A 13,174-nucleotide genomic window follows, 5' to 3' on the forward strand; every position below is an offset into this window, starting at 1 on the left:
GCCGTCCGCTCCCGGCCTGCCGCGCGCCGCGGGGCCGTGCTGAGGGAGGGCTCTGGCGGCGTCATGGCGGCCGCCGCGCCCCCGGGGCCTGGCCCGGACATGTTCGAGGAGATCGTGATGGCCGAGCACAGGTAGGGCACCCCCCTACCTGGCGTCTAAACGCCAGAAAGTGAAGTGGGAACCAGCGTCAGAAACCGTCCGTGTGTGTGTGTGTGTGTCCGCAGGTTCCACGGCGAGGGCTACCAGGAGGGCTACGCCGAAGGCCGTCACGCCGGGGCTGCTGAGGGGAGGAGGCACGGGGCGCGCCACGGGGCCAGGGTGGGCGCCGAGGTAAGGGGGAAGGCGCCTCAAATCGCGGGGCTGGGGGCTGTGTCGCGAGGAAACTATTAAATAGGTTTTTTTTTTGTTTTTTTTTTTTTTTTTTTTTTTGTTTTTTGTTTTTTGTTTTTTTTTTTTTCGTTTTCTGAGTCTATTTGATCCCATTTTGATATTATTTTGTTTCCCTGAAAGGAAGGATAAGAGAGAAATCAAACAAACTTGCCCAAGACAAATTGTGTATGTTGACTTCTTTAACCCAAAATTGTGGCCAAGGAACCCCCGGACCATCCTCTGTGGTTCAGCATTAGGGAAACCCATGCGATGTTGGTTCTTCACCCAGGTCACTTTCCAACAGGACAATTCTCGTTGTCTGCGTTGTACTCTCTGATACTTCTAACACTGGGAGAGTTTGTCAGGTGAATATTGCTACTGGAAGAACAGCAGCAATTATGTTAATCCATTATGAAATGAAATCGGTAAACCCAAATTCTGAAAGGATGGTTATTATAAAATTTTGGTTTACACTTGGTGTGATATGGAGATGTATAGTGATTAAATATTTTCCTAGTGATGCTACAGCTCTGAAGTTCTAAGAAAACAGTGTTGAACAGCAGCTTCTAAACACAGATGGCTGTATGCAAAATTGTCCTGTGTAGGCCATGATATAGGAGAAGTGCACTGATCTACTTATGTTGGGAAGTTCCCGAAGAGACTAAAATTGTAGATAGGGAGTCATGTGAAGGGATGAATTGGGCAGTCTTTGAACTGTCAGCCTTGAGTAGAATTACAGTACTGATCTGACAGGGGCCTTGCTTGATAGAGAATTAAATTAAGATGTTACGAATAAAATGTCTGTTACCCATCACATCCCTTAGGCGGTATTAGACGCAGTATCCACTAGGGCTCAAGCAGAAGATTGTGCCCCTAGTAGGGCGCTGCTAATTCTGCTGAGCATACCGCTGTGAAGCATCCAAGGGCACATGTCCCCAGCCCTCGGCATCTTGGTGCAGCTAGGTACCAAGTCTGTGGGCTGTCTCCACCTTCCTGGAGTCTCCAAGCAGTTTTGGTGCACGCAGGTGAAATCGCCTCACTTCAAATATGCTTAAGCACTAAATGAGATGTTAAGTCCCAAACCCATGTTTGAGCCTTAAAATAAATAAATAAATAAATAAAATACACGAAGTAACAAAAGCTGATCTGTGTACCATATCAAACATAACTGCCAGGAGACTGGTATTCCCAGACATTGCTGCTGTACTCTGAAGTGGTTTGAAGGTTATGGGAATTTCCAAGTTAAATTATGTTTTGTATGTTTAAATGGCAGGTGTATGCACATGTGGACTGAAGTGGGATTAGGCTATAATTTTGGACTTAACTACCTCAAAGTCAGCTCACTTATGTTTTAAGTGTCTGTGTTGTTTTTCTGTGAATGCTAAATCACTTTGGAAAGAAACTCCAGCTGACTTAACAAGCTGGTGCATTGAAGAACATGTATTCCTATTATATTTCTGTATATTCCTATTTGATTACAGTTGTAATGAAAAGCTCTCTGGCAGCAAGACTGGCTTAGTCAGCTTCTTGTGCTTCTTTCTGATTCTGTGCTACCCTCATGAGTTAGGCTAGTAAAATTCTTTGCATATTAACTCAGAAAAAATGTGTTTTCCTGTCTGGTTGACTTGGCCGCTCCCTCAGCCAAGCTGGTACAGCTTTTTCTGGGGCTGTACAGGAGCTGCTTAAGCTGACACTGCTGCAAAAACAAATACTTACCAAAGCATCTTAAATAGGTTGTTTCTGAATTGTTTCCTACTGCCATACATCAGTTTCATAAATTTTGAGGTTCGGAGGGCATAAAGTATGGATAGTGTTTTGCAGGATTGCTGTTTATGCTGCATTTTAAATACTGTTGTCATCTGATGCTAAACAGATTTCTTACAAGAAGTGTTCTGACTGTTGTACTGGGTAACACAGATATCCCTCATTCATCTTACCCTAATTTATTGATCTTTTCAACATGAAATGTGTTTGTATAGGCAATGATTTGTTTCCTGAAGAGTGGGATATAATGTAGTACTGTTTGTATACGTTTGTTTAGTGATCTGTATGCATATGTTTAATGATTTTTTTTCATGGTATTCTTATAAATTCCTAGATTGGCAGCTACCTTGGCTTCGCGCTGACCTGGCAGTGTCTGCTCCGCAAATGCACAGATGAAAAGAACAGGTAAGGTTTAAAAAAAAAAAAAAGTTCCTTCAATAGTTTTTCAGATTATTCAAATTATACTGTTCAGTTTTGCCTCCTCCCAAGTTAAAAAATATATATATTGAAAACCAGAAGATTGAGCAGAGATTCATTGGGATTATATCATATTCTGGACCGCGTGATACTGAAAAGAGGATAAGGGAACTTGGTTTCTTCACCCTGAAGAAGAAAAGACAAAGGAGATAGCTAATTGTACTACATAAAGGGAAATCCTAGAGACTCATTTCTTGCAGCAGTGTGCAAAGGATAATAACCACCTTTCACAAGCTGAAACTATTGAATTTCTGATAGGGTGTAAAGAGAAAGTCCTTACCAGTGTGAGCAGCTAAGCAGTGGGACAGGTTGACCACATTGACAACAGAAGTTCCATCGTTGTAGATTTTTCAAAATATGTTTGGAGATGGTACCAAGTAACTTTCTCTGGCCTTAAAGTTAGTCCTTCCTTGGGTGGAAGGCAGGCTAGATGACCTCCCGACTTCCTTTACAACCTATATTTTTCTATGACTTCCATTCTGTTATCTGTATGGAAAGTAATACAAGCTTATGAAATGCTAGTAACACCACTTCAGCATCAGAAAGAATCAAGTGTACTGACCACTGATAGACCTTTTCTAACTACTTAAAAGGTATGATATTGTTAAAAGGGTGACATGTTAATAGCTAAACAATATTATTGATTAAAAATTAGAATTCTTCTTCGGGGTGGAAGTATAGAGATCATACAAAATCAAGTTATCTTGCACCGCGCTTTTGCTGTGTGGTTTATATACGTGAAGGTAGTGTTTGTTTTAGAGGTGTATCACAAATAGATCTTGCTACATTTCTTTTGCTCCCATCTTCTCCCCTCATTTTTTTTCATTACTTCTGTGTTTTGCTGCACAGGTGCATATACTTCCATGCATTGATTACTTTCCTTTGGAATAACCTAATCTTTTATTTTATGTCCAGATTTGATTAATTTATTTGAAAGAATTGCCACCATGCTTTCAGCTGTCTTGACATGTATTCTGGTGAACTTTTTTATTGCATTTCTTTATTTCACTCAGTCATCTAATTGGTAATTTTGATGTTTCTTGAATATATCTTCATTTTTGCCAGGTAAGTTAAAAACAAAACATTAAATTTGTCAGTTGTGCTACAGCTTAATTTCTGAGTTAAATGAGGGAGGTTGAAAGAAGGATGGAAGACTGGATTCTATGCCCTGAATTATAAAATATTGGTATCATTTTCATACCGACAGAGAACTTCTATAGCAGGCTAATTTTCATTATTGTGTTTTGTTTTGTAGTAAAAAGAGAAAGGCTCTGGATTCATTAATAGGAATGATTCAGAAGTTCCCATATGAAGACGCCACTTATGAAAAGCTTCAAGAAGATCTGGAAAAAATCAGAGGAAAATTTAAACAGGTTTGTAGGATCAAGTTGGTATTTTTAGCACAAAACAGTATTAATTTTTGCAAGAAATCTCTAAATCTGTTCAAAAAGCAGTCACAATATAAAAATACTTAGAATAGGAAATTCCCCAAGTGATAGCAAATGCAACATTTTCTTTTCTTTTTTTTTTTTTTTTTTTTTAAAGGAAAGAAATTAAAGGAAAAACATTATTTGACAATGAATTACAAGTAGGACCAGAAAAAGAGAAACGGAGGAATTGGTAGTTTTATTGAGCATTCTTTTGGAAAACAGACACATTGAAAAACTTTCATGTATTCTTTTTTAGGTTTGTTCAATGCTAAATATTCAGTCTGATTTTAGAGTCAGTACTGAAAGATCTTCACTAACATTTTGAATATAACAGATGAAGATAAACATGGATGAACAAAGAAGAAATATTAAAAGAACAGATAACTGGAAAAATGTTTACTCATTTTAAACAAAGCGAAGATCTGCTAAATATCAAAGTGGTAAGGGAAAAACAGTGATCTTTTAATAGTTCTTCCTCATATGTCCTTTATAATTTATTCTCTCCAGGCTTTACAGATCATGGAAACACTAAAAACCTGTTAAATGAAAGTGTCGACTTTAATTCGTCACTAGCCCTTTCCTGAAAAGGAAAACATGCATTTGTGAAGTTTCCTTACTTAAAGGATGTATGTTATTTAAAAAAAAAAAAATCTATGTATATAGATCATTCCGTTTACACAATGTGTAGGTGTTTTAGGTGAAGTAAAAAATAATCAGTTGCCTGCAGACTTTGCAGTAGCAACCAGTTCTGTGGTTAAAGAGTAGAATGACAAGTGAAGTCAGAATGCAAAGGAAGAAGACTTTAAGATACCAGTTCATAAAGTAGCTGCAACTCTGAACTTGAAATTTGCACTATTTTCTACGCTTAAATATGCTGTTTAGTCTCTATTTATTCAACTATATAAGTTTGAGAAATACAGTCAAGTATTTTACCTGAGAGTTGTTTTAGGTTGGGCTGTTAGATGTCAGTGCATACCATTTGCAATACAGTCGTATAATGAATTCTAGAAGGCTTTCATCAGCTGTAGCGTATGCCTATTTGGCTAAGTTTACATGGCATAGTTTAGCTTCATGATGAGAAATTTGACTAGCATGCATATTGGAAGCTATATGCACAGCAAACACTCTCAGATGAAGGAAATGTGTTAGTATTGCCATATTCTTGAATGATTCATGGTGCCATCTAGACCTCACGTCTGTTTTACTTGTATAGTGTTTTTTTTATTATACAAGAAAATAAGTAATTTGAATTTTCAAAATGTTTATTGTGCGTTTGCATCTGGGATGTGAAGACCATATATTCTGCCTTTTTTTTTTTTTTTTAACTCAAAGGTAAAAATGTTTTGTTAAATACATGTGCGTATATATATGGACTTTATTTCAAAATCATCTTGTTGCTGTTGTTCCTGAGTATATTACTTTGCCAATATCAGATGCCTTTCTTAATAACTAGCTGCTGGTGTGCTTGTTTTAGCTCTGATGCACGTAGTGCCAGAGCCATCTAGTGGAGGAGGTTTTTATAGTGCATAAAAATGGCCTGTAAGTAATGCTTCTTGTAATAGTTCACAAATATTTATATAGATGAAGTTGCTCAAGTAAAGAGTACAGAATATATCCATGCATAATACAGCTCTTCTGATGACGTGGTGAATATCTTTGAAATAAAGTAGTATTGAGGTAGGATTTACTTGTAGCCTGTTTCTTCATTTGGGACTTTGGAAGTGACATGACAGCATTGATGGTCTCTTCATTTATGGTAGTTTAAGTACAACTTTTAATTCGTATGTAACTTAAAACTATTGGGCAACCAGAGCAAGCTCAAAAGTGCATGTACTTGAAACTTAAGTGAAAGCACAAAAGAATAGCATACCCTATAATCTCTGTAAAATAAATAGACACAACACAAAAAGACCACATGCTAGGGAAACATAATTTGACTTAATAATTATTAATTATTAAGATAGAAATCCGGATTTGAAAAAGTTGTCTCAGGATCCGCAACATAATTTATTTTTGCAAATCAAAGTATTTTACCTGTTTACTTTAAGGCAATGAAATGATACTACTTATTCATCTGTGATTGACTCAAAATGTTTTTTGCTTAAAACATAATACAGAGATTTCGGTAGCGATCCCCCCGCAAGCTGGTTCTTGGTCTCAAAAAGGCACTTTTGATGTTCCTCTCAGTGTACAAAGAGAAGTAAACGCTGGAGGTCTAAGTATTCCAATTTTATAATGTGGCCGCTTTTGGAATCTTTGTACATGGTTTGCACAAATTATGGAAAGACAAGGGTAGGGATGTGAGAGTTCAAAGTTAGTGAAGCATTTGATTACTAGAAATGTATGATATGTAAGTCATATGCAAAACGCCACTCTAGAGATTGTATCATGTACAAAATTATTCTTGTTGGCTTAAGGATGAAAAGGATCTTTGCAGACCAAGCAGATAATTACTTACTTTGAAAACTGTTTTGGTGGCTAAATTTCTACTATTGGTTTACTATTTCATATATTTAAACATTAATTTTGTTTGAGAAGTTGTAACGTAAACATAAAAATATATATTTAACCATAAAGATGGTAGAAGCATCTAGGATTTCAAAAAAAATCTGGGATATGACATCTTTAGGGTTGCCTCGTAGGCCTTTCCTTGAGCTACTTATGTGTTCATGCTAATGCAATCTTTTATTCCAAACATCTGTATTTTTCTGAGTATCTTTTGTCTCAAGTCTTGTATGGGCATGATGGTGTGTATTAAATGAGCCACAGTTAAAAACTCTGTTGGATATGTAATCATGTGCTTTCTTCAGTGCAAAGTTTTAAAAATGTTTTTGCAACAGATTTGTGGGGTTTTCTGTGATGTCTAGAGCTGTAACAGCATACCACAGAGGGTTTTTTACACTGTACTTACAGCTGAGGAGCTAAAGCCCAGATTAAATCAGGAATATTGGTTCGCCTTAACCAGTGGGACTTCTTGCAAATAATTTTGCATTCTAAGTGCTTGAATACTTCAGAACATGCTACTTGTTAACGCTGAGTGGCTATTTACATGTTTGTATTCTTGGCTGTTCCTCAGGGGAGTTACCTGGAAAATGAGGAGTATAAGAGTTAGCAAACACGTGTGAAAGAAAGGCATGTGCTTAAACTACAGCGCTACTGAAAAAAAAATCCATCAAAATTTAGCAAAACCACTCTTCAAAGGATTATTCGGTTTTGTGAGTCATAAGCATATGTTTTCTCTTCTTTTCATGCCCTTGCTGTTTTATTAACACTTTCCTGAAATCTGGAACAAATTAAAAAAAAATACATATAAATGGCTTCATTAATGCCACATCCTGGTTACTCATCCTGTCAGGACTCTGGTGGAAGCAACTATTAAATTGTAATTAAAAACTCTATCAGATGATCTGTGTGTGGAGAGGCTGAATAAAACTGCTGCGGGACATGGTCATTCAGACGTTTCCTGGTCTGAACGCTTGATTGTGCAACTTAAATATTGCTTTTATTTCTGGGAGGGGAAGGTGTGGAAAAAAAATTAATCTTGTAGATTATTATATTGGTTATTAATAAAGTAGGATGTGGAAATTGTGGCTCTGTGCTGTATGGTCAAACAGGTCTAATTTTTTCTGGAGGTACTTGATCTGATAAAATCAGTTAGGATGGAAAAATTCTGCCAAAATTATTGAAGGTACTATGTCTTTAAAATATATTAAAATATATTGCTGTATTTACCACCTCTAGGTATGCTCAGTAGTTACAGTTAGGGAGGAATGCTTGAAACATTTAACTCTCAAATTTCTGACTTGTCTGGACTGCGTTCTAGCTTGTTTTGTTTCTTCATGATGTTCTCTCAGCTCAGGCTGTTGAATGTAGGTTTCCATTTAAAAATGGATGCAAAGCTATCTATTGCTAATGTACTGAAGTTGTTTCAGTCCAGAAGACTTGCAGTTTTCATTTCCATGTTACGTGACGAGTACAAGAGATAGTGAGTTCTGAGGCATCAGTGGGAAGGTGAGCTCTGACTACAGAGAATCAACTCCCTGTGGAATTCCATGCTGATTTCAGTGCTGTCTTACAGCAATGGGGTCGTCAGCTGGTAATACCCAATCAACCATTACCAGCACGTGTAAATCTGACTTTGTGTGTTATCTGCGTCATTGTACTACGTGTGTACAGTAAAGGCCTCTTTACTGAGGCGGCATTTCTACGGACAGATTTTTAGAATGGATACAGAGAAGGAGGGCAAAAAAATGGGATGGTGATTAAAGTCTCCAAGTTAAATTCATTGTTGCAATGCTCGTTCATTAAGTAGGCATGCTTTCTTTTAATTTGTCATGAGCTGTAATATGAATGGAATCAATTTCAGCTCTGAAGATATGTCTCTAATGAACAGAAATGCATGAAATCAGAAACATATATATATATATATATATATATATATCTGTATATGCAATTTCTCACTTAGAAATCAGCCTTGTAGGATCCTATTATGTTTTCCTGGTTACGACATATTACATTTGGATTTGTAAGGAAAGTCTGACTTCCCAGTTTGGCATATCTTGTTTGGTTATGGTTATGATCCGATTGCTATTGAGGTATGAAGTATGTAAGCAATAGTGCGTTCTAGTCTGTGCATAGAACCTGTGCAAACTCATGTTGCCAGCTTTCTGGGTATATGACATCTAAAGGAGAGAAAATAGAGGCTGGTTTAAAAACTTTTCAGAGTCACAAAATCATAGAATGGCTCGTGTTGAAAGGGATCTTAAAGACCATCCAGTTCCACCCCCCCCACCATGGGCTTTCTTAAACAATTTCTGCAGTGATAGCAATGTGAAGCACTAAATGTTTTTGACAGTGTTGGTGTTCTTAATGATTTTAGGCCTATAGTTTGAAACCTGCTGAAATATTAGAATTACCTGAAGTTCATCTGGATTATAATCTTTATTTCTGAGGGTACTCCAGAGGAGGTTGTAAAAAGCTGAACCAGGCAGGTAGAACAACGTGTGTGATACATCTCATCAGGACCTTCTCCAAGAGAAAGGTTTTGATGTATAATAAAAAGTTTAATATTTCTTCTAATGTTACAATTCTTCATATTCTTGGTGCTTCCCAGCATAAATTTTAGTGCCTTTGATTACTGCCCTTTGCAACTTCTCATGGCTATGGCTTCTGGTCTAATTACAGCCTAAAACTTCAGCTTTCATAGTTTGACAAGTAACCACAAAGATTCTCATTTTATAGTCTGCCAGAGGTTTTTTGTTTGTTTTTAAGTGGACAAAGTTATGACAGTACGCTTTACCACAGAAATGTATATATCACCAGAGAGAACGGAGATCTGGGAGTCCTGTGGCATGTTTCCAGTTGGTTTCCAGTTTTGGTATCCAGAATCGACATACAAGGCTAACTGGAGCAATCTGGTACTGAGGCACTTCGCTGTCCTTAGTTAGTTCATCTGGAACTAACTTGAGTATCTCTTTAGCTTCACGCTGGATATTCCTCCTTAATCACAGGAGTGTTCACTTCTGAAGTGTAATCATTATATTCTGGCAGCGTTCTTCATCCTAAGATTCTGTACTTTGCAACTCTTGAATAACACACAGCTCTGCCAAATGAGGTAGTACTCTGCAAATGGAAACATGGTCATTAAGTGCCCCTGAACATAGCCAACATACAAGGCTTTGGAAATCCTCATTAATACAGAGTAGTGGCCGTTCACTCTTATATGAAATACATTAAAGCCATAGTAAGCGTCAGTTGATTGTGAAGTGGCTTGCTGTACAATATTTTTAATTGTTCTATCGTATTTCATATACATGAGTAATGAACCAGCTCCACAGTTCTGTGTGGCTGTTTTTTTGGCATGACAAAGTTACGTGCAGAAGATTCCTGAATAAGGACAAGAAATAGCATATAGCTTTTGTACTGAAACATCAGCAAGTTTGATTGTAGTGTAGAATTTGTATGGATAGCACCTAGAATAGTAGTGCACTGTCAGAAAGAAGTAAACTGCTTTAGTTTATAATAAAATTACGGAGTTTACTTTTAGCAAAAGTCCTGTTTAGGCAGGAAGAAGATTGCTTATTCAGTTTTTGCATATCAGCTCTGCACTAGGCAGAATCAACGTCAGTATTTGTCTTTTTTCTTTTTGATTGTTTAGCAGCATATTTTGCCGCTTTATCTCCATGTAATATGTAGTTACAATTTGTAACCTTCAGCATCTTCAGGATTCTGTGGAATAATCAACAAGGCATGGAATCTTTCTTGATTATAGGAACTGTGAGTCAGCAACCCTTTAATTTTTTTAGTTGCAGCTATTGTTCCAGCAGCAAGCTTTACTGCTATTGTCCACTGTTTGTCCAGCTCACGTTTACTGGACTGTGGGAACGGATTAGGGTTTCATGGCTTTTTTTTCCTTCTTGCATAAACTCTTGATCAAAGACATTCCTTGGATGACAAAACACTGTATACTGTGTCACACAGTCCTGACCAGACTGCACGAACAGTAGTTTAAAAACACATGCCTACATTGTTCTCTAAACTGGCTTTTTTTTTTTCCTGTAGCGTATGTGCAGACACTGAATTTTTGAGACCCTCATTTACCTAAAAAAAAAAAAAAAAAAAAGTTGATAAGCACTTGTCAGTTTCTGAAATACAAGTGAAATAATACTACTTTATTTTTATAGGAAAGCTAAAGCTAAGTATCTGCAGTGTATTTTCTTCTTGAGGACACCTTGGTTGTGGTGCAGTTAGTCAAGCACATTGTCATCCTAAAACCACATGGACTTTGAGCATCATTTTTGTGTCATATCCAGGACAGCTTAGTAAGATGAAGAATGATTTGAGCACAACTTGGGAATTCATAAACCAGTTTCACTGTAGGTACACTGCTGGAACTGTGTGGTGAGCGTCTGGCCCATTACATTTGTATGTCATACATGTTCTCTTATGCAATAAGATGAGGACAAACTGCAAAAAATCCAGTAGCATCAATTAGTTTGAGAAATAATGAGAGAGAAACAACATTAGAGAAAAATCTGGAGAGATGTTTTCAATGAGATTTTCTTGTAATTTGCCTAATGATGCTCCCTCGGCAGAATTATGGGAGATGTGGAAAGAGCCCCTGAATACACCTGAAGCATGTTTACAGAGGGGTTTAAAAACATGAAGGACTATATTTAGACGTTTGGAGAACTGTTTGAAGATGAGAGAACACTTGTGTTCCCACAGGCATGCAAGAGTTGGCATATACTTGTTTGACTCTACAACTCTGTTGGGCATTATCATGCAGGAATGAAGGCAGGTGAATAGTTTCTCTTATATTAGAAAGATATTGTAAGGGAGGAATCTTTTTGATCCTTCACAGTCCAAGGGCTGCCATGAAAAGAGAAACCAGAATCAATACGTAGCTGGTAAATGCGTTGCCTAAAAGAAACAAAGTGATCCTACTTAATGACTGAAACAGCTGCAGGTACATTAAGTTGAAAACATGAAATAAATGTAGTAGGTTTATTAGAAATAATGTTTACTTTTGAGTAAAAAGCTGTTGATTCCTTCTGGAAAACTTAAAAGATGTTACGCCTGTGCTTGTAGAGAGAACATACCTATAACGAGTAGCGTAAATTTGCTGAAGAGCCCAGTCTCCAGTAGTTAACGCGGCCAGCAACTAAATGCAAAGAACTGTGGCCTGTGTGTATTCAAGGAGCAAAAAAGCTGTTCAAAAATAATACCACAATAATACCATGTCTTCAATCAATCTGCAGTGATAAAATCTAATAAAAGGAGAAATAAAACATCAAAATGCTCAATTGTCTGTTTCAGACAGTTTACCATCAGAGCCGTGACTTAGGACACCAGGTCACTTGCGTTGCACTGGCTCGGGTGAGTTGTCGTAATGCTCTGGTGGTGACTTAGTGGCCTGTGTTAAATGATTTGTCCATCTCAGCCCAGCTCCTTGAAGACTGATGCTAATACTGCAGGCAACATCTCACAGGCCACGGTGACTTGTCCAGCTGTCACAGAGGCCGAGCAGCGGTGTACAGCCTTTGGGTGGATTCAGGCAAGTGTCACAGGGCGGTCAGCTGGGATGGGAGAAATAACAAAGCCATACCACTCAGCAATATATAACCTCAGATTTAGTTGCTTGGGTTGGGAATGGTGAGTAGATGGCAGTTCTGTTCTGTGATATGCACACACCCCAGGTACAAATCCAAACCCTCGGCCTTTACCACATGGGCCCAGGGAAGAGGACTCCTGCCCAGACCAGTCAGCATGGCAGGTCCTGGCTTGCAGCTTGGCCCACGCATGGGGTGGCTCCACCTTTGGTTCTGCTTTCTCAGTTGTGTTAGATATCAGTGTGTGGAGCCCTGTGCAGCCCCAAGGCTCGTAACCAGTTGTTTCTTCCTGTGTTTGTCACCACGAGCAGTCCCAGGCTGCTCTGTTTGGCTTTACCTGTGTTGAAGGCATCTTACTACTGGGGAGGAGATTCCCATCACCATACAGTCTCCCACCCCAAATCTGTTACCAAGTGTGAATTTAGAAACATTTGCCTAATTAAATTCATATTTTGCTTCTTTCTTTTCCAGTTCATGCCAGTTTAGTCAGAGCTGAGCAGATGTAGTCCAAGTCTTATTTGACTGGGCAGTCTCTGGCTTTCAGGTAGGCTTCAGAACGTGACAGACGTATTAGCAGGGAAGATTGTACTGACTGTCCCTTAGTATGCATTGTGAACGTGAGAGAGGATGATCTTTTGTTTCTGTCTTCAAGTGAGTGTGCAGATTGATGTTCGGTTTTTGAGATGGGTTGCTACATGTGTGTTTCATTTACCTGAAATAAATATAAGTTGTATTTCTTCAAAGATATTATAAATGAGAAAGTAGTGTAAGCCATAAGTAAAGTGAGAAGAGAGATTAAATCCACACAAATGGATTTATTTTTTTTTCACACCGTGTAAGAGGGAATACCTCTAGCAGCTACTAAATACAACTTCCTGCATCCAGAGATGCAACTTTTTGAGAGGTAAAGCTGTTAGTGTTAATCTGTGTACAGTAGTGACTGCTCCAAAAAATAAATTTGGGACTCTTCTGTGTACGAATTGGTGCTCTGAAGATGACATTAAAGCCTTTCTTATATAATAC

The 13,174-nt window shown here is 38.0% G+C and overlaps 1 protein-coding gene across 11 annotated transcripts in view; it reads left to right on the forward strand.

Annotated features, from left to right (window-relative positions):
* The window catches only part of LTO1 (LTO1 maturation factor of ABCE1), a 29,747-nt gene continuing 16,573 nt past the window's right edge, over positions 1 to 13,174 (forward strand). For 2 of the 11 annotated variants that reach the window (XR_014693379.1, XR_014693381.1), the window contains exons 1-6: positions 25 to 131; positions 225 to 330; positions 2,468 to 2,538; positions 3,866 to 3,983; positions 4,375 to 4,480; positions 12,623 to 12,695. Coding sequence is in view for 6 of the 11 variants with exons in the window: in XM_084520233.1 (XP_084376359.1) it covers positions 64 to 131; positions 225 to 330; positions 2,468 to 2,538; positions 3,866 to 3,983; positions 4,375 to 4,449 (438 nt within the window). In the remaining 5 variants the exon portion in view is untranslated. Of the gene's footprint in view, positions 132 to 224; positions 331 to 2,467; positions 2,539 to 3,865; positions 3,984 to 4,296; positions 6,820 to 7,116; positions 8,235 to 12,622; positions 13,170 to 13,174 lie in introns of those variants that run through there. The other 9 variants (XM_084520237.1, XM_084520235.1, XR_014693383.1 and 6 more) reach the window with 8 other exon arrangements.

Source organism: Aythya ferina (assembly GCF_964211825.1).
Source record: "Aythya ferina genome assembly, chromosome: 5".
NCBI lineage: Eukaryota > Metazoa > Chordata > Aves > Anseriformes > Anatidae > Aythya > Aythya ferina.